The following is a 21644-nucleotide window of genomic DNA, read 5'->3' as shown; positions in this document are numbered from 1 at the left end:
TTTTCTAACTAAATGCTATCAAACACACCCTAATTGTAATTCGACTCTAGTTCTAAAAATATAATGATATATTTCACTCTATTTTAAAGTATGGTGATTAATTTAATCTCAAAATTAAAATATAATAACTTATTTAACCCATAACAGTATATTTTTCTTAAAAGAGATCAAGCATGTATATATCATGTCAGCTTAAATTAATACCCCCCACCACCAACATTTGCTGCTGGACCAGTGCTTTCATTTTAATACAATATACTAGAGGTGAAATGAATTTAGTTTGGCTTTTATATTGATTGAATTTAGAATCAGTTTAACTGTTAAACAAAATTGAATCAGCTCAATTCAATTAAAATCGGGTATAATTATTAGGTTGATTCTATCTAACATATGGAGAATGGTTTGAATACAATGGCCATGCATGGACCACTACATGATGTGTGTAATAAATCAAATCCAACACAATCAAATTTTGAATCTCTCTCAATTAATATGTATTGCCCAACTCCCTCTTTAGCCAGAGATATAAACCCCTTCTAAAGCTACTACCCGTGCCTCTATGCAATTGACCTCATTAGGGCCACAATGAGAGAACCCATGAAACCACAAATGATAACACCAACCCTAACCAGACGACACTCATCATGAATAGCGCCATTAAAATTCAACTCATAGAGCTGAGGTGGTGGCCAACTACTCCAATGAGCACTACTAGCTGCAATCCCAACTACCCTGCACAACTCATTAGCACCCACGTAAGGATATGTTGGTGTACCATATAGGGTCATAATGATTAGACTTTGATCCTTATCTAATTAAAAATAAGATATATGATATACCATATCTGATTACGATTTAAGAAGACTAAAAATACGTAAGCGATAATGAAAAGGGAGAGAATATGAAACGATATATATGAGCTAACGTATCGTACGTTGTAGAAATAATTGCAAAAAATATATAAGAGAGTAATGAAATTAGGTATTTATAATTACAAATTTTAAGCAAATTAATTAAGATAATCTAAATATATATATATATATGCATGTATGTCTGTATATAAAGGTTCATATCTCAAAGCTTCCTCATAGTAGGATTGGGTTCCTTGGTTGTGTGCTTTGCAGATTGTTTTCCCTTCACTTCCTCCAAACTAATCCTTGTACGGTAGAGCTCTTTGTTAAAGTAATGCAGTCGATCTATCATCAACCCGAGGAAGAGGCAGAATCCTGTGCATCAAGGTGAATAGAAATAAATAAATAAATAAACAAAAAGAAACAAATATTCTTCTACAATTTTTTAACCAATATATTATTAGAATAATATTTTTCAGCGGTGATATTTTTATAATTACTTTTAAGGGAAAATAGCAAAAAAAAAAAAAAAAAACTTAAATTTTTTTTGCGAATTTACAACTTTATTCAATCATCTCAATTTTGGTAATTATATCTCAATTAAGTGCAATTTTACCCAACACTTGAAAGTAATTTGCTAAGAATATCATTACTGATGTGGCACGCAACGTGTCATAAAAAATAAAAAGACGAATAGAACCTATTAACCTGAACTAAAACTTTGTCTATTAACTCTAGTTAGTCATTTTTTTTTTTATTTTTTTTTATGTATATATGTGGATCACACTAATTTTTTTTTATGACCTGTGGCATGCTACATTAGCAATAATATATGTCTTGCAAATTGATTTCAGATATTAATAAAATTGAGTCAATTAGAATATAATTTTTAAAATTAAAATAATTGGATAAAATTATAAATTTATAAAAAAAAAATTGCTATTTACCCTTATTGTAAAGTACTTTAATGGGTGTTTTCTTTGTAACCAATGATTACTAATAAGTTGCACTGTTATTTTACTTAAGTAATATTTGTTAACTAATATATAGACATAAAAAAGTGAGATATAAAAAGTATTTTATATTGTATTTATTAAATTTTCTAAAAAAAATTACATGACTATCTTACTCATTTTAATTAACAAATACTAGCTTAAAAAGAAAATGTGGTAATTTAATAAAAGGGTAAATTTCATTAACCACATTGAAGTTTTTTTAAAATTGCACCAACCCTAAGCCATTCTTAGGGTTTTAAAAATAGTATGCATTTTTCTTAAATTTTAAAAATGTTGATCACTTATGCTCGTGTTGTTAATAAACTTATGTTTGTTTTTTCTAATCAAAATGCTCCTCTCACTATTATTATTAAAAAAACAAGAATAATACTAGTCGAGGATGATATCACCAATAACACTAAAGCTAATCAATTTGCTTTAGATTGGATCGAAGAACCAATATTTTTGGCCTCGTCGACCTAGCTATTATCTAGGTGTTTTGATTGAACAAAGATGTTCGAAATCTTTGTTTGATCAAAGAACCCAAATTTTTGGGTTCTTGTTCATTTTATCTGGGTTCTTCAATCAAATTAACAAACTGAAAAATTCAAATTCTTTGTTCGATCAAAAAATAAAAAATCTAAGATCAAAGAACTAAGAAATTAAATTAAATATTAAAAAATTAATACTACGTTCTCTTTACTGTTTTCAAGTCATTTTTAGTTTTCAATTTTCTAAAATAATGAAAACGCGTTCTCTTTACTGTTTTTAAAAATGCATTTTTGAAAACAAAAAAGAAAAATTGTAAAGAAAACTCAAAACAACAAAAAAGTTGTTTTGAGTGTTTTCATTCAAAACAAATTCAAAACTCAAAACACATTTATTTATTCATATTTTATTATTATAATGAAAAAATATTATAAAATTCATTAACTTTAAAATGTAGATATATTTTTAATAATTTATAAACATTAAATATTTTTAATTTACTGAATAAACAAATTTATTGAATAAAATATTATTAAAAAATTATTTTCAAAATTTCAAAGAGAACGCATTTTCTAATTTTCTGTTTTGAAAAATAGTTTTTCAAAATGACAAAGAGAACACGTTTTCAATTTTTTAAAAATAGACTATCAAAACATAAAATTGAAAATGAATTCAAAACTCAAAACTAAAAATTGAAAAGTAAAGAGAACGCAGCCTAAAGAACCCAGAAATCTGGATTATTGTTTCAATCAAAGAACCTTGATTTCTAGGTTCTTCAATCAAACTAAAGATGTCCATCACAACTCTAGTGAAACCTTGCCAATCACGACTCTCTCATTATCTCTCTCTCTCTCTCTCTCTCTCTATTTTTCTATATATCGATTGATTTCATGACGATCTATCAGTTGCAGTTCTCTCTCTCTTTCCCAAAGAACGAACCCAAATATAAAGGAGACGAAAACAATTCAAATTAATTTAATTTATTGAACTAAAATGGTTTGAAACAATCATGGGTTCAATTCAAACCCAAAATCAATTTTAGGTCTAAAAAAAAAAAGGGGGTCATGCGAAGCAATCCCCTTGATAGCTGAGCGTGATATGATTTTTTTTTTTATAAATAAGAATTTTATTGTGAAAACTAAAAAGCATCTATAGTTTTAAGTTAAACCATACCTAACATTAGGGTGTGCACGGTTCGATTTGACCAATTTAGTGCGTCAAACTGTATATGCAATTTTTCTATAAAACCAAACCGTTTGGTTTGGTGTATGGAAACTGCACCGCAAAATGCAGTGCCGTTCGATGTGCTTTTTGCAATTTACTAAATGTGCGGGTTGGTGTGGGTTGCTCAAGGTGAAAAGGAAGGTCGGTGTTGGGTCGAGAGCCAGAATAGAGAAGAAGAACCAAAGAACAAGAAAAAAACAAATGACGCTTCAGAGTTCAAACCAGATCTTGGTCGTTCGACGATTAACACGAAATGAAAAACAAACAAAATATTAAGTTGTCGAAGGCAACTCATCGATAGTAATCAATAGACCAGATCTTGGATAGAATCGACGGATTAACCGACGATGAAGGTGAAAAGGAAGGTCGACGTTGGGTCGAGAGCCAAAATAAAGAGGAATAACCAAAGAACAAGAAAGAAACAAATGATACTTTAGATCAGATCTTGATCGTTCGACAATTAACATAAAATGAAAAACAAATGAAATATAAAGTTGTTGAAGTCAAAGGTGACTCATTAGTGGCAATGGATAGACCAAATCTTGGACGGAATTGATAGATTAACAGGCAACAAATGTGAAAAGGAAGGTCGGCGCTAGGAACAAGAAAGAAACGAAGTCGCAAGCCCCCTACCCCTTTTATATTTTAATTTATTTTTAATTTTTAATTATTAAAATACTAGTTTGGTGCCCAACTCTCAAACTGCAAACCAATGGTTTGAGAAATCCTCAAATCGTCCCGAATCACTTATCGCCAAAAATTGCACGATTCAATTTGGTTTGGCGTGGCTCGATTCGACCGATTTATACTGTGGATCGGATTTTTTGCACAACCCTACCCAACATGATTTATTTGACACTTATAGAAAAAAAAATATGAAATGAAATATAAGATAACATTCTAGCACAAAAAATGTTAGATGATAAAAATTTCAATAAAGCATCAAAGAACCATCAAATTAAGTACGCATAGCACATAATTGATGGCTAAAGAAAAGAATTTATCTCTATGAAAATTATCCAAGATGAATATGCAAAGATTGAAAAGAAATTACCCATGAGGGAAGCTTCCAGCAGATGATAGGCCATTAGAACCTGATCAGTTGGATTGACTGAACCTGACTCCATTGATCTCTTCTGTATCTTCATTGCACTTAATAAGCTTGAAACAAATACCACAAATAAGGTTCCAGACACACTCTTAGCCATCAATGGCCCTCTCCCAGTCTTCATCTTATCCAGCCCCATTAACAACAGGTCCCTAATGGGGTTTCTAAACACAAGGCTAAGGCTCAGAGCCATCTCAACCATCAAGAGCGTGAACAAAAGTTGGATCATCCTTTCAGCTTGTACCCACCAAAAACTGGAAGAATAATCCTTCAATATCAGTTGTTTAAGGACAAAGAAGATGCCTGGTGCACAAAAGAGACTGCATGGAGATAAGGCATCATAAAGAAAGAAAGGCATATATCCTTAACAAATTAACATTTTTTTTGTAATTACAGATTATGTTAAAGTTTTTCTTCCTTAATGTATGAATGTCAGCATTAGAGGTCATTAATATTAGAACTTATTTCTAATATTATTACATGTACACAGATCTTAAATACATAATAGTGGGTAGAGATAAACTCTAATTAAATGTAAAGATAATTAATTAACAATACCACATAGATCCTTGGCATCTCCTGTTATGCTCCAAACAGAGTGTTTGTACAACTTGCAGCACAGTTTAAGAATCAACACTTTCCATGAGCTGGGGCCTAGGGGAATGGTATATCTTTCCTCTTGCTGTTTCCGAACTCTTATTCTTTCTTCGGAGCTCTGTAGCCACAGATAACGTAGGAGATACATGCATAAACAATTGTTACTTGAAATATTAATTACTAATATGAATGGCAGTGGCATTTTGACAAACCATAAGCCAACTTATGAGTGCATGTGCAATTATATAAATGGTGTTCATCAATCATAAATTTAAGTGAAAGAGAGCATAAGGCTATGATTTACATACACACTAATCAACAAAAAAAAAAAAAAAATAGCATTACTATCGCCATTTGATTCAAGCTTTAGATGAAACAATTCACTCCAAGAATATAGGATTACATTCCCAATGGGAGATCAAACTATTTTTCTTTCTTGCTAAGTGATCAAACTTAGATTCGATGGAATAATTCACTAACAAAGATGGAGAGGTTCCTGTGGGGTTTTTCAAATTTTTAATAATTGTTTTCAATAAATCAAATAAAACTGAGAAGCAATGGCATAGATAGGATGATAGCATTAGGCCAAAACTAGGCATCAAGTACACCCTAGAGTCTAAACCATCCTATAACTTGACCCTACGCATAAATATCTTCCCTACAAATTTTCCCGAGGTTCATTGGGCCTGCAAATCCCCATCTTACTTGAAATGGTTCTGTAATTAATTGCCTCTGTTGCATCTTTGCCTCGTACATGCCATTTTGGTGTTTTTGAGACGTTTTTCATTTCAAAAATAGTAAAGACAGTTTAAAATATTTTTTAGATTATTTTTGTAATTTATAAAACGTTTTGAAGATATTTCACAAATTACAAAAAAATTGTTGGAAACGCATTTACGACGATTGATAATCTTGCTTTTGTCTCTAAGCAATCATTATATAAGTTTTCTTCAATCTTCTTCTTCTCATTCAAACGCGCTTAAATCTATTTATAATTTAGCCCTAAACTATTTTTGTTTCCGAATCCCAAAGATTGTTACCATCGTTCCCTCGCCATTGCTTCTTATTGCTCCTTCGTTGTTCCCTCACCAAAGATTGTCGTTCCTTTGACGTTGCTTCTTGCTACTTCGTGGTCATTCCCTCGCCGACGATTATTATTCCTTAAGCCTCAGTCTCACGGTTGTCATTCCCTCTCGTAGTCGCCAATTGTTCCCTCCTCTCGCACTCGCCTTTAATTGCTTCAATGCACTCGCCGTCAATTGCTTGATTTGCTTCAGTGTTTCTTGATTCTTACTCCTCATCTATAGGTAATTTTTATTTTAAAATATCATCATCTCATTTGGATTTGGGAGTGACCTATTATAGTTGTTTTCAATTTTCTTGATGGTGAAGAGTACTACTTTTTAGATTACCATGCAATCCCAATTTTTGTAGCATCTGATTCTGATTTGGTTATACTTTTCTATTTATAGTTGTATGTTTATTGTTTATGTTTGTTTATATTATGTTTAAACCATTTTTTATAATTTTATATATTAAAAATTATATTTATAAAAAAATTCTTATATTTTTTAATTTACATTTTTCTTCACGTTTCTATTTTCTACTTTTTCTGAAAAAATATCATTTTTCCGTCTCTATGTAACCTAGATAATTACAGCACCAATTTGTCAAGTTTCTAGACCTAAGTTTTCTTTCAAATATTTTGGAAAAAATAGAGAAAGAAACCGAGAAAAATAGATAACATAAAGAATAGGAAAAGCAGAGAGAGCGGAGAGGGAGAAAAGACACAAAGCATTAGTGAGAATAAATTATTGTTATTTCACATCATAGTTTCCGATTCTCCAATTAGTGGCCTATTTATAGGTCTTCTAGCTTTCAATTACAATTGTGACTGAAAGTTATAAGTTACTTTCAATTCTAACTGTAAACTAAAAAAGTTACAACTTGTGACATAAAAAATATAATGCAGTAATTACAACAAGCTGCAATTACTATTACAGCCCTAGGGTCTTGACACAATCTCATTTGTTTTGGGTTGTGTCCTAAGAACATAAGTTGAGGTGTTGGAAAATTATTCATGAAACCAATGTGAAGAAGCAACAACAAAGCAAGCCTTAATCCACTAGGTGAAGCTGATTACATGAATTCTAAAGCTCCAGCCATTCCTCTCTAGTTATATCTTCTTGTAAGACCATTATATCCTATGTCAAACTAACATGGATGGATAAACTACGTGAAAAGAAAAAAAAAAAATGGCAACCTGTTGGGTAGTCCAGGATTCTTGGTTCTAGACAATAGAACTCATAGCCATGGGGGTTCCTTTAGATATTTCAACTAGTGATTCAAAAATTATATTCGACAGTACAAAGAAAAGAGAGGCAGAGGGATGCAACAGGACTCAGAATTTGGACTAAGGAAAAGACTCGAGAAAGCATAAGGAATCTTGGTGGATGAATTATGGGCATTTCACAGACCTATCTAACTACTCTCAGAATCTACGGGTCAGAGCACTACTCATTTGCAAATGGAACAAATATAGTGATTCTCCTGGAATAGGCCACTCAACAATCAGAACAGGCACATTTAAGTAGAACAGGCACTTGAGTAACGGTGTACTTGTTTTCTTCTTTAGCTCCAAAAGGGGAAACGAACTCCCACTCTGCTACAGCAATAACCAGCCCCGCTCAAGGGTGTCATCATGTTTGGCCTAGGATGATCGGGAATTCAGTTTCTTGCCTTGAAACTGAAGAGTTTTTTGTTTGTGAGAGTGAGACCTATTGACGCAGAAATGCCGGATGATAGGAGAGCATCAGACAGGTGGAGGAAGGAGGACTATATCTATCAAACACCCACATGGCCGAAGCACAACTCCAAGTGTCCGTGTAAGCAACAGGTAAAAAAAGTCAAGCACCTCCCTCACCTATGAAATTTATTGTCCACTGTAATCAAGGCAATGGCATCCATAATGGGAAATTCTATTCAGAACCCGAAAATTTACTCTTTAAAACCCACGTCCCATCAAAATTTTCAATAATTTTAATATACCTCTTTTACCCCCACAACCCATAGCAAACTCTCTTCTCCGATCACCTCTCATCCCCAGCCATCACCTAAATATATAAATACACACTCACACACACTTATATATATATATATATATATATACACACAGCATAGCCGCGGCCATGGCAACCGCGACCATGCAACCCAGCACACACACACATATACACTCACACACCTATACAAATATATATATACACACTCACACACACTTATATATATACAAGTTCCATGGCCGCAGCCATGACAGCTGCGACCATGGAAACCCCCGCACCTTGCGGTGCGGGGGTTTCTGCAATCCCCGCACTGCGAGGTGCGGGAGTTTTTGAAATCCCCGCACCTCACGGTGCGGGGGTTTCAGCAACTCCCGCACCGTGAGGTGCGGGGATTTATAAAATCTCCGCACCTCGCGATGCGGGGAATCAAGCCTTCCCCGACTGCTGGGAAGGCTTGATTAAATTTGTTTTATTTTAATTAAATTTATTTTATTTTATTTATTTTATTTAAATTAAATTTGTTTATTATAATAAAATAAAATAAAAAATAATATAAATAAATAAATTCTAAATATCTGTATTTTAAGTAATTATAAATTAACTAATTTTAAATTTTAAATCATTGTAATTAAGTGTTGAATTTTTAATACTTAAAAAAATTTAATAAGATAAATTTAAATATATATATATCTTTACCTAATTCAATAAGATAAATTTAAAAATCCTATCATCATTTAAAATATATTCTTTTTAAATATATGTAATTATAAAAAAAATATATTTTAAATGATGATAAAAATTTTAGATATGTGTATCTTCAAGTAATTTAATAAGATAAATTAATTAATTTTAAATTCTTTTAAGTATTAAAAATTCAACACTATGATTTAAAATTTAAAATTAGTTAAATTATAATTACTTAAAATGTAGAAATTTAAAAATTATTTATTTGTATTATTTTTTAATTTTATTTTATTATAATAAAAATTTTAATTAAAATAAAAATAAAAAAAATATAAAAAGTCTTCCCGACTGCTGGCAGTCGGGAAAACCTAACTTTCCCAACTGTTGGCAGTCGGGGAAACCTGACTTTCCCAACTGCTAGCAGTCGGGGATTTCAACAATCCCCGCACCTCGCGGTGCGGGGGTTGCTGAAACTCCCGCACCGCGAGGTGCGGGAATTGTTGAAATCCCCGCACCTCGCGGTGCGGGGGGTTGCTGAAACTCTCGCACCGCGAGGTGCGGAGATTGCTGAAATCCCCGCACCTCATGGTGCGGGGTTGCTGAAAACCTCCGCACCGCGAGGTGCGGAGGTTTTTATGGCCGCGGCTACCATGGCCGCGGCCATGCTTTTGTGTGTGTGAGTATGTGTATATATATATGTGTGTGTGTGTGCTGAGTTGCTGTGTGTGTATATATATATATATATGGGTGTGTGTGTGAGCTTGCTAGTTGCATGGCCACGGCTGTTATGGCTGCGGCCATGCTCTGTATATATATATATATATATGTATGTGTTTGTGTGTGTATATGATGTAGGAGGGAAAGAGAGATGCGAGATGATGGTCGGTGATGAGAGGTGATCGGAGAAGAAGGTTGGCTGTGGGCTGTGGGGGGGGGATAAAATAGGTATTTTAAAATTATTAGAAATTTTGATAAGACGTGGGTTATGAAGAGTAATTTTTTGGGTTCGCGATAGAATTTCCCATCCATAATAAACAAGAAGGATCCAGTGGTTACTTGCTTGGGAAGCAGCAATAGTCTCAAATCAAATGACATCAATGATGCTGCAAAAGACACTTCATACAGTGGGTTCAATGCATTAACCGTGTAAAAAAAAATAAATTTAAAAAAAAAAAATCTTACCCGTTAACTGCATCAAATATGTTTGAAATCATAGGCTTTTTTAGCCATGATTCATCAAAAACCTGAAAGCTACATGCAACTAGGAAGTGCAGTCGAATTCAATTAGCCAAAGTACAACTCAGATCTGCTGCACGCACATTCTTTCAACTTAAGATCGCTCAACTCTCATCACTCTGAAATCAAGCACAAAACTGGAGGAACAATGAGAAGAAATTTTGGGGTAAAATTAACTTGGAATTTTAATTCCAACAACTTTACTTGTTTCAAATGTCACATTGGTTCAGCCGCACTTGCTGAATTGTCGAATGAACAATAACCTATAAAGCTCAACTGTTTTGCATTTATTTAATTCCAACTATACCGGCAAATCACAGAATCAAATGCCAATAGAAAACATGACTTCATATATCAAGAAGCAACCTCCGAGGATCCTCCACAACATCTTTGATGCGGCGGAGGAAAAACACTGCTTCCCTCCCATCAATCAGCCGATGATCATATGTCAGGGCAATATACATCATTGGTCTTGGAATTGTGTCACCTCCAACAACCATTGGGCGGGTCACTATTGAATGCATACCCAGGATTGCAGACTGTAAGGATGTCCAAATACGTCAGATGCTTATCCCAGAACTAGATTATATGAAAGGAAAAAGAAAGCAGCATTGTTGTTAAAATCCCGATTTTACGCGTACGATTTTACGATTTTACGATTTGAAGACCCCCAAACGATTCAAATCCCATGTAAAATCCAATTTGAGATAAAATCCTATAAAATCTCGATTTTACATGTACAATTTTACGATTTTACGCTTCAAAGATCCCCAAACGATTTTACGATTCAAAGACCTCTATTGATTTAAGTTGTAATTTAGAGGATGCTTCCAACGTCTCAATGTCACATAGCATTTGACATTGGAACTTATGCAATGAATTGTTATATTTTGCCTCTAAATTGGAACTTGATTTAACATTGATTACATAAATTCCAATGTCACATAGCATCTAACATTAATTGCATAAGTTCCAATTTACTTGATTTAAATTATAATTTTTACTTGATTTAACATTGATTGCATAAGTAAATCAAGACAAACAAGTAATTAATTAATGGACCACCCAACCCCAAATTGGGATATTACTTGATTTAATCAATGTTAGATAAAGAAAAAATTGCAATCTAAATCTAATGAAAGACATTGGAAGCATCCTCTAAAGAATTTTAAGCTATATTTTACCTCTAAATTACCTATATTTTGTCTCTAAATTGCCTATACCAACCTGCTAGTTTTTGAGCTATATTTGGAAAGTATCATTTTTTGAATTATAATAAGGAATAATCAAGTTATTAAATAATATTAATTCATTTTTTACAAAATTATATTATTATAAACATATATTTACAAAAATTAAAGGGTATTTTTAATTATCTCTAAAATCTTACGATTTTACGATCCGATTTTATGGACCCTTTGTCGATCCCACTTAAAATCCCGATTTTAACAACCTTGGAAAGCAGAGCAACCAAACAAACCAATTTACGTAATGAAATAATTAAGGGGGTGAGGGAAAAAAAAAATTCCTTATTCCAAGAGGAAAAAATAGTAACCGTTCATCTACTTGAGATCTCATAAGAGCATCATACCTGAGGAGGATTAATAATGGGGGTACTTAGGAGGCTTCCATAAACACCACCATTTGATATTGTGAAAGAGCCTCCAGCCATTTCATCAATTGATATAGTTCCATCATTAGCCTTCTTAGCAAGTGTGTTGATCTCCTTCTCTATCTCAGCAAAATTCATCTTATCAGCGTTACGGATCACTGGAACAACAAGACCCTGTAAAGTAACAATGCTGGAAAGAATTAATCTCTCTTTCCATAATGCATGTTAAGTCATTAACATTGATCAATGATCAGTAGAGGAAATAACATGAGCCAGAGAAATGAAGGAGTCAGAGTTCTCTGTTGCATGCAATAAGTGCAAATTCGACTCATCAATTAATCAAACTAATCTAGAAACCAGTTCAAGCAAACATTCTAATGCTTTTGTCCAGAAATTTCTATGGACCGCCTATAACTATTCCAATCTGACATGGATACTTTCAAGACTAATGAACCCTAAGTGGCACAGAAACAGATGTGCAGGGAGATAGCACCAAACTAAATGGACAGGAACATTCAACAAGACAACAGCAACACATAAATATTAATCATAAACACTGGTTTCTATTACTATTTCTATATCATAAATATCAAGAATATCATAATGTGGAAGACAAACTCCAAGGAGTTTATAAAAGTATTATAGTACTTGTACAATTCAACTACTCTTGCTTCTAGCCCTATACTGAAGTTGCTCATCCCATGCTTGAGTTTTGGTTGGCATGGCATGATACTGAATTTCCTCTGAGAATTCATATTGGACAGCTAGGACATATGGTAAGGGTTCTGGGATACGTCAGCTACCATCCCAAGAGATGAAAATGTGTTCTGGATGAGCACATCCACATGATATTAAGCACATTCGGATGTGCTAGTCTGACTCATCTAAAAGAAAATAATCTACCTCTAAAAGTAAGAATGTTTCATATATGAGGCATACATATCAAACAATGCATGTTCCATGGACTACGTTTTCCATTAAAATTGATGAATGACAAGCCTTAACACGTCAACCTTACAAAATACATCTCCAGACTTGGACTTCAAATATGGCTTAAAACCAGAGATAGGGCTTACAACATGCATCCCAATGTCAAAATAATAAACATAAATCAATAAATTCAACCATATGAAATAGCTTAATTATATGAAACAGCTCAAGTCCGGGAGGTGGGATGTCTCATTTGAGATGCATCTATTTCTAGTATTTGTTTGAAAGAATTTCAATTAGCAAAAAAATAAAAACATAGCTTAAGTTATGAAGGTTGACCATATGATATAAGCTTATTTCCATTGTGCTTAAATATCAAACCAGAAAGAAGCGGGAAATACCATATCATATAGCTTTGACTAGGGACAATAAAATAACTAAACTGCTATTTGGAGCAAGCCCCATATTCCTTAAGATCAGAGTTTCAGGAGATGGAAATATGCACCAATATGATTCAAAGGAAATTTGACCAACCTTTGGCGTACCAACAGCTATGCTAATATCTATATAATCCCTATATATGATGTCATCCCCATCGATCACAGCGTTGATAATAGGTTGGTTTTGCAGTCCACTAATAGCAGCCTGAAATTCAAAACAGGAGTCGATTAGTATCTTTGAAGTTGAACCATAAAGATGGAAAGAACACACAAGTACTCGTTTTCACGTGTTAAATGCATAAGCATACATCTTGGATAGGACCTTCAAAAATATTCAATTGTAGCAGTAATAAACCATAAACTTGCTTACCTTCACAAACCCAGACATAAGCCCAAGCTTGACTCCGTGCTTTTCAACAAAGGCATCCTTGTACTCAGAACGGAGTTTCATCAGATTAGTCCTGCAAGAAGCAGCAATTCAAGAAGTGAATAATACGATCCATGTTAAGGTATACAATCAGTTTGGTGGAAACTCCATAACAGTCCTGTATTCAAGTCAATTTTGTCACCCTTCTCTTTACTAGATTTTTGTGATTCTTCAAGCATTTCAATATGTTCCCAGACAAAATATAGAATGCAAATTAATTCATAAACCAAGGGTCGCTGCCAATTCCCAGGTTTGTAAGTCAAGAGGAAAACAGTACCAATACTTAGGTATCTTAAGTTTCTCAGAAACATGGTTCATAATTTTACTAATGAATCTAACTTAGGAGAAAACCTAAGAAGTTTTAGTACTCTGTAATAACAAACAGTAGCAGCAGCTGCAACAGCAACAATCACAATACTAATGCAATGGTAACAACACCAGGCATATTTGACGCATCCGGTATTAACTTGGCAGTCATTAACGCTGGAAAAAATTGCAAATTTTAGGAATTTTAGCATGGGGCTTCCCAAAAAGAAATAGCTTAAACTGAGTAGCCCTCCAACTTCTTTCTATTGTAAACTGGAAACTGAACTTAGTCAATAAAACATTATCAATCTAAATTGAATTAAGTCCTTAATTTTATTGTCCATCTATTTGAGTAAATTTCGGCATAAGCACCAGGAAAAAACTGGAAACAAGTTAGTAAGATGGATTTACTCTTACATATCAACTTCATTAAATGTTGTCAACATTGCAAATGTGTTTTGAGAATCTTTCAGACGCGTTGCCACTCGTTTTCTGAGCCTTGTCATAGGAACCTGTAATCATGACAAACTCTAAGCTTAAAATCATGCAGAATGATGAAGATTTTCTCTCAAACATTTTTGCTAGAAAAAAAAAAATAGACTACCATATTTGTTGTGAAAGATACGTTTAGTGTATAAATGCTTAAATAGTGACTTACTCGCCTTTCCCTTTCTTTAGGGGGAAGCTGGGGTTCTGTAGCTGATCCCTTGGTAGGAGCAGCTGCAGCAGAAGTTTTCTTAGGCTTCTCTATAACAGGACTGCTTTCAGCTTTGGGCTTTTGCTTATCCTCTTCACTCTTCACTGGAGGAGGAGGTGGCCGAGAAGAAGCTGAATCTGATGTTGTCTCGGATGGAGCAACATGAGCTATACCTTCACCAGATTTGGAAATCACAGCAATCTTAGTTCCTGGTTCCACTGTATCCCCTTCCTTGGCCACAAACTATCAATAATAAAAAGTACATAATAAGGAACTGAAACACTCCAAAGGAAGCAAAATAGTGCAGTGAACTTGTATGGGAAAAATAAAACAAATTATTTTCTGATATTTTACCTGCTGGATGAAACCTGCTTCAGGACTTGCAACATCAATTGTCACCTGAGGAAGATAGAAGATCCAAACATAAAATTAATCAGTTCTGAGAACTCAGAAGCTTGAAGCTTGTATTACAATTTACAACATTTTGACCCTGCTAGGCAACGAGGACCTTATCTGTTTCAACTTGAGCAATTGGCTCATCAACCTCTACTCTGTCACCTGGATCTGCTTGGAAATATCACATGAAAAACAACATCAAGCACTAGGATTCACAGGAAACTACTATTTGGTGGGTGGATTTTGGGAAAAGAAGCTAAAAATCATACTCTTCAAGAATTTTGCCAGAGTTCCATCACTAATAGATTCACCCATGAAAGGGACAACAGCATCAACCAAATTGCCTGTATCACATGTACATACAGTTCAAAGGATCAAAAATTAATTTCAGAGAAGTCCCTTTTTTTTTTAACTGGGATTAGAGCAGAAATGGAATCATTTTATAGATACTTCAGAAATGGGAAAAATAGATGCAGATATATATATATGTATAAAGATTTTTTTTTGAGAACAAACTAACGCATTTATGAAAGCCTAACAAGACTAAACATAATAAGATTTATGTAGTCTGACACATAAAAAACAACCATACAATCAATCAGTTTATTTTCTATAAATCAACCATTATCAAGTATTATCAAACTAAATTTTATCAAACACAAGTATTGATGACTCAAAACTTGCAAGATCCTTTTCATAATTTATTCAGCCAGCACCAATAATAGAATGATTATATTTAATAATAGCAGTACTCAAATATAGTACAGCAAAGTCTAGTATATTGTTTCTCAAAACTGTAAAAATATTTGTGAAGAATTTAAGATTCAAGCCATAGAAACTTATTGTTTTGACATAAAATGCTATATTTTGGTTTGTTCAATATACTTTTTCTATTTCAAATGAAACATTAGAGTTCATTATCAACTAGTATTTTATTTCAGTCTTATAAAAAAAATATTTGCATGGATGGAACAAATGTAGAAATTGTTCCTGGAGAGGAAACAACTTCAAAAATATTAAAATTTAAGTACTAGATAGGAAACTTGTGGCAGTCGTAAAAAGAGTAACATGTCAAATCTTGGTAAATTGAGATAGCTAACTCAAAGTAAGTTGGAAGTACACTGAACAACCCCCAATTTTGATAAATCACATTATTCTCCCTTGGTTTCAAATTTTTACAACAGATGCCTTCCTTTCATTAAAATTATATTAGTCAACTAATCTGCCATTAAGCACATAATTTATTTGAAAAATCACATATATAAGTTTTATTAGAAAAAGACTCATATTTCTCTATCTACTACCCTGCTCTCTCAGATAATTCCCTCCACTGCCACTCATTGATGACTCATCCACCCAGCCATTTGCTGCATGCCTACCATCCCACAGGTTGATCAACTTGTCAACCTAGTCTAAACAGGCAACCCTCTAATACTTCTAACTTCACATTTACTCATCATCATTAACAGCACTTTATCCTAACCAAGTTAGCATCAGTGTAATTCACGTTTATTCAGCAAAAAAAAAAAAAAATCCTTCTAATTCAATTCACTACATGCTTACACTTCCTATTGGTTTTTCTAATTGTTCCTACTTGGTTTGTTTGGGGTTATTGTCCACAAGCCTAACAAGCAGCTGTGCAAAACACCTCTCCTATGCAATGAGTATAGGAATGATATGGCAGCAGCAAAGTTGTACTAGTGCATTGAAATATGCTATTGATGCAACGCTTGCAATGCAAACAAAATTAAGATTTATACACTGCAACTGCAAGACAAGAAGAAAAATGTATTCTCTAATCCAATGAGATGAAAACAAGTGATTTTGATGAAACAGTGCCACAACAGTTGGAAGAAAAATTAGTATATAGTGGGATGCAACTCAGCAATTGGCACAAACTTATTTTAGTAGAATAACTACAGGAACACCATGTGAAGATGGCAATATAACAAGGAACAAGAAGAATATTAGAAACAGAGATTAAAGGAAGATGTAACAGAGGAGAAGTATCTGAAAGCAGCACGTAAAAGAAGAAGAAGAAGATAGTAGAACTATAGCAGGATGACAGAAAAGAAAATATGCAGGAACGGAGGAGGAGGAGGATACAGCGATGTAAGAAAATGAATAATGCAGACCACAGTCAGAAGAAGGCATCAAAACAATTAATTAAGAAGAAAGCAGATGACACAGAAAGAAGAAGAGGCAACATCAATGGCAGCAGAAAACAATTATGCAAGAAAAGGATTGCAGAACTTAGCCAGAAGAAGGCATTCAGAGAATAAGAAGAAAACTGAGAAAGAGAAATCAAAAAATGGAGAACGAAAAGAAACATGTGCGTGCACGAGAGAGAGAGAGAGAGAGAGAGAGAGAGAGCGCAACCTAGTAAAAAATATATGGCTGCTTCAGAATTGGGGGTTTTCTTAAATAATCTACTACCTGGCCTCAGTTTCCTTTTAAGCTATTGTCACTGCTCCAAAAGGGACACATATCACATGACCTATGTGGATGTGGAAAACCCCCACATTATAGGGGCTCAATTTGAACTAACAAAAACAATATCTGATGTATGTAATTAAAAAGGAACAAAATAAACACAAATAACTAAAAAAACATACTAGACTACATCAGTGAGTGTCTAAAGGAAAACCTAAACACTCCAAAGTCCAGATTCACATTTAGATGGAGATCTAAAGCATATAGAACAAAATACAGAAAGAGACAAGCCCCCCCAACCCCCTGAAGAAAGAAAAAAAAAACCACCATTATGCTGGACAAGTACCAAGCAGGACATCATTTTACACAAGAACTGTACATATAATACTGTCGTGTTTTCATGTTGTATAGGTTGTTTTCAGCATATGAACAATATGATGGAATACGACCATATCAATTATCTTTATTCACTACCATTTCATAAACCTTTTCATATGAAGATGGTGTTGGAACTTTATTTCTTGCATCTAGCATAAAATTTTGCCACATTGATCTTTTGCATGGATTTGTGTTGCCAATGTGACTTTTAGAATTCAATTGACATTATGAATGTCGTGCCACCTACCCTAACTTAGTTACAATAAGGTGCGATTAATGATGAATTATATGTATAATAACACTAGGACAACAACCCAGCAATCATGAATAACAAACTTATGTTGTGTACCTAAAGCGGGAATTATTGTAATAAGTAAAAATGCTGGTAGGATAATTGTAATTGTGAGAAGTGTAGAGATTTGAATGTGGGAAGTGGCAAACGTTTTTAGCGCCAACTTCCCACTAGAGCCGAGTATATAAGCTTGCCCTGTTTCATTTTGAAGGCATCGAATACCATTTTGAACTAATTCATACTCAATTTCCCTCTCAAATTCTCTCTCCCTCTCATTTCATTCTCAATCCTTCTCCCTCAATTTCTCTAATTTCTCTTCCCTCCAACATAATTCCCGCTTAATTCTCTCTGCAAAATGAGAGAACACCTTGCCGAATCCAAGGGATTCGACAACTTATAACTAGAAGAAGAAAACACATGCCATTAGCATACAGTATACTACTGCTAATATCTAGTAGAAGAGTCCTAGAGTAAAAATTCACGACTGTTAACAACTATGACTTCCAACAGATCAGAAACACTAAATTCAACATAACTTCTATAACGTTAGCACAATTCCCATTAATTACATGCCTAAAACATTGTAATAAGATTAATATAGAAACCAAATAAGGTAAACTGTGGAATCAGATCAGTGTGCTTTTAGGCATGTATTAAAACACAATTGCCTTTGGTGAGTCCCAATCCTTTCTGTTCAGTTATTTCTAGAGTTTAGACCAATTAGACTTGGTTCATACTCACTACGGTCATCTCACTCATGAAGCAGGAAACCCATATTTTATCTATTTAAAAATAAATTTTATAATGTTGAAGAAGGCCAAAAGGTAGGCAAAATTCCAATTTCCAACCATACTGCTAGTCAGCAATAAGATAAATATCAGAAGCAAAAACTAACACAGGTATGCATGCATATTTAGCATGGTCAGATGCTGCACACAAAAACATCTCAATAAATAGAAGTCATTATTAAAGGCACATTGCACACCATTTTCAGAAGAAAACAGTCTGTTTTGTATTTGCATGCTAGGCACTAGCTGAAGACTTCCCATAACTTCCCTGCAATCAAATAAGTTTCAGGATAATTGTAAAAAATCAGAAAAACTGTATTAAAAAGTAGGTCAACTGCTAAAAGAAACTTTAGTTTTGACTCAATTTCGTCTACCCATTTTGAATTGATTTGGACGGATAGGCAACTTTGTCGATTATAGAATGCAGAATATAGCAGATAAAATCACCAATGATGGCAATAGAATATGGAGCCCCGGTCCAGATGGGCTTGGGGTTGGATTTTGATGAAATAAGTTCATTCTGAAGGAACTTCAAAACAGTTTGGTAGGACCACTGATCAGAAAGTTGGGTCAGTAGTTGTCAATATTGCATTAATCTAGTATTTCATGTTCAAGCTTGGGCTAAAAACTCTTAGGCTATCACACTAATCATACTCTAATCGGAAATTTTAAAACTCAGCTAACTGTAGCTTCTCAAAGTAATTGAACAAAAAATGGGGCACACAAAAAGAGCTGAGTGTTTAAGTCCATTTAACTGATAAAGTAAAGATGTTAGAACAATCACTAACCTTATTGGCCTCATACTTGTTGAGCGTCCTATCACAACCAAAGAATATTTTAAACAACAAAGTACAAGAGGGTGCAAAAAATCAGGAGGATCACATTGCACAAAGAAACTCAGATAAAAAAGATTACCCATAAAAATGAGGTGATACAGGTTTCGAGCATGACCAAATCCTCTTGGATGATGTACTATCTGTTTACATGCTTGAAAAGCAGAAATTCTAAGATACTCTCGTAAAAACCCTTGATGGAAAATATTTAACAGCACTGTTGCATAAGAATTTCAATCACAATGCAGAGTCAAAAACCAACCCTTTTTCTATGAGAAATGTAATTAACTTTATTTATCAAAAAAAGGACAAAACCATCTTAATCATGTCTATATTAATCTTCTTCTCTCATGACCAAACCATTTTAATCATGTCTTGCGCATATTATCATGAATAGGATAGGAGCCACTCCAACTCTATTATAAATAACCATATTTTTAACTTTTATCTTTTTCTATATGGCTTGGCTGCACATCCATCTTAACATCATCATCTTCATTACACTCATATTTTGCACATACTGGTTTTTTACTGCCCAACTTTCTGTCATAAATGAAGTTGTTCTTATAGTTGTCTTACAAAATTTTCTTTCAACCTTAATAGAATCTTACCATCATATAAAATGTTGGATGCACATTCTCATTTTAATCATCCTGCTTAATTAAAGAAAATAAAGAGTAGCACACTGTATTTATCTGTAACAGCCTCAAATGGAGAACCTGGTTTAGGTAAAAAAACATTAATGTTTATTTTTTCTTTCCTGCTCAAACTGCAAACTAACCTAGCTGAAAGTTTAATTTCGGTTTATTTTCCTCAATTCGTAAGCAACCAATTCAACAAAAAAGAAGTGAGGAACTACGTATATTAGTTGCCCAACTCACTAATTTATCATCTAATAGTTATTAAATTGCAAACTTAAGATAAACAAAAGTCGTTTCAGTTATTGGAAACCATGCACCATCTTCAGTAATGCAGTTTACCTCATCCACTAATCATACGGCTATTGTTACATATGTTCATCCATAATTTGCAAAAGAAGAAGCAAACGGAACAAATCAAGGCTACCTCATCTCCAGAAGCAGGGCATATTCTAGCTGGAATTCCCGCAGGCCGAACAACACGGAACGATTGCCCTAATATCTGCTAGAAAAACGCAAACAGTTTCATTCCAATGAATGTTTAGTTTCAGAAATCAACACTCAAAACATACATGCACGTAAATACATGCACACATACATGCGTGTATGAGCCGGCGAGCTCGTTCATATACAAAACGACACAAAATAAGATAGAAAAGGATGGAAATAGCGATGTTTCTCGGCTATACCGAAGAAGACGAGCCTCCAGCAGAGGCTCTTCGCCTTGCGATGTTCAGAATCATCGGTCTGATCTCCAGAACACTGCTTTCAAATGGAAGACACTCGGAAATCTCAATCAAAACACAGAATTCTACAAATTGGAAAGCGAGAATGCCACAGAGAGGAGACTGGATCCAGAAGCTTGACCTTATTGGAGAACGCAGCGACTGATTGATTATCCTTCGAAGTGAAGCCGACCAAAATGTAGGGCAGAAAGAAGAGTCTTCACGTTCCCTTAGTGATTTGATTCCATTGCACTATCTATGGGATTCCCTCAAAACGAATAATTAGAAATTTTACTCGATGGGACACTGAAAGATGGGAAGACTACAAAAATGATGGATTGATAAACTTGTAACGCTTGTCTTCTTTGTAAATACTCTGATCACGTGCTAATAAGGTGATTGGAAGTGCGTTTGGTGTGGGGAACGTCTCGGGTTCGAACCATCCCATCCCATTCGGTTCCGACGTTGTTCCAGGGGACTCGGTTGTCTTCGCCATGGTAACTTGA

General features: G+C 34.0%; 2 protein-coding genes across 6 annotated transcripts; both read right to left on the bottom strand.

The window, feature by feature from the left end:
• Positions 1-914: 914 nt before the first annotated feature.
• Positions 915-4964, bottom strand: LOC127792456 (uncharacterized). Its single transcript, XM_052322944.1, has 2 exons — positions 4614-4964; positions 915-1226 (listed from the first exon to the last, which is right to left on the bottom strand). The coding sequence occupies exons 1-2, from the start codon at positions 4894-4896 to the stop codon at positions 1075-1077; spliced, it is 435 nt and encodes a 144-aa protein (XP_052178904.1). The 5' UTR covers positions 4897-4964; the 3' UTR covers positions 915-1074.
• Positions 4965-10395: 5431 nt separating this feature from the next.
• On the bottom strand, positions 10396-21644 carry LOC127791322 (dihydrolipoyllysine-residue succinyltransferase component of 2-oxoglutarate dehydrogenase complex 2, mitochondrial-like). 5 transcript variants are annotated; one of them, XM_052321117.1, is made up of 15 exons: positions 21281-21644; positions 21103-21175; positions 20841-20918; positions 19858-19918; positions 19731-19758; positions 19140-19210; positions 15321-15395; positions 15164-15219; positions 15010-15054; positions 14617-14898; positions 14376-14470; positions 13596-13686; positions 13320-13430; positions 11835-12029; positions 10396-10782 (listed from the first exon to the last, which is right to left on the bottom strand). In XM_052321117.1, exons 2-15 carry the CDS (start codon positions 21154-21156, stop codon positions 10591-10593), a joined length of 1434 nt encoding a protein of 477 aa, XP_052177077.1. In that variant the 5' UTR covers positions 21157-21175; positions 21281-21644; the 3' UTR covers positions 10396-10590. The 5 variants fall into 5 exon arrangements, with proteins under 5 accessions (XP_052177077.1, XP_052177079.1, XP_052177076.1 ...); XM_052321119.1 differs by having other exon boundaries at positions 20841-20915; XM_052321116.1 differs by having other exon boundaries at positions 21103-21644.

This window comes from Diospyros lotus, chromosome 15 (genome assembly GCF_014633365.1).
Source record: "Diospyros lotus cultivar Yz01 chromosome 15, ASM1463336v1, whole genome shotgun sequence".
In the NCBI taxonomy this organism is placed as follows: domain Eukaryota; kingdom Viridiplantae; phylum Streptophyta; class Magnoliopsida; order Ericales; family Ebenaceae; genus Diospyros; species Diospyros lotus.
This window is presented reverse-complemented; position numbering and strand designations above follow the sequence as displayed.

Coding starts and splice junctions, on each gene's coding strand:
- LOC127792456 (XM_052322944.1), bottom strand. CDS start 4,896: ATGATCCAACTTTTGTTCACGCTCTTGATGGTTGAGATGGCTCTGAGC. Junction 1,227..4,613: donor GCTGGAAGCTTCCCTCATGG/GTAATTTCTTTT, acceptor CTTGATGCACAG/GATTCTGCCTCTTCCTCGGG.
- LOC127791322 (XM_052321116.1), bottom strand. CDS start 21,156: ATGATTCTGAACATCGCAAGGCGAAGAGCCTCTGCTGGAGGCTCGTCT. Junction 20,919..21,102: donor CTGGAGGCTCGTCTTCTTCG/GTATAGCCGAGA, acceptor GCGTTTTTCTAG/CAGATATTAGGGCAATCGTT. Junction 19,759..19,857: donor GTATCACCTCATTTTTATGG/GTAATCTTTTTT, acceptor TGGTTGTGATAG/GACGCTCAACAAGTATGAGG.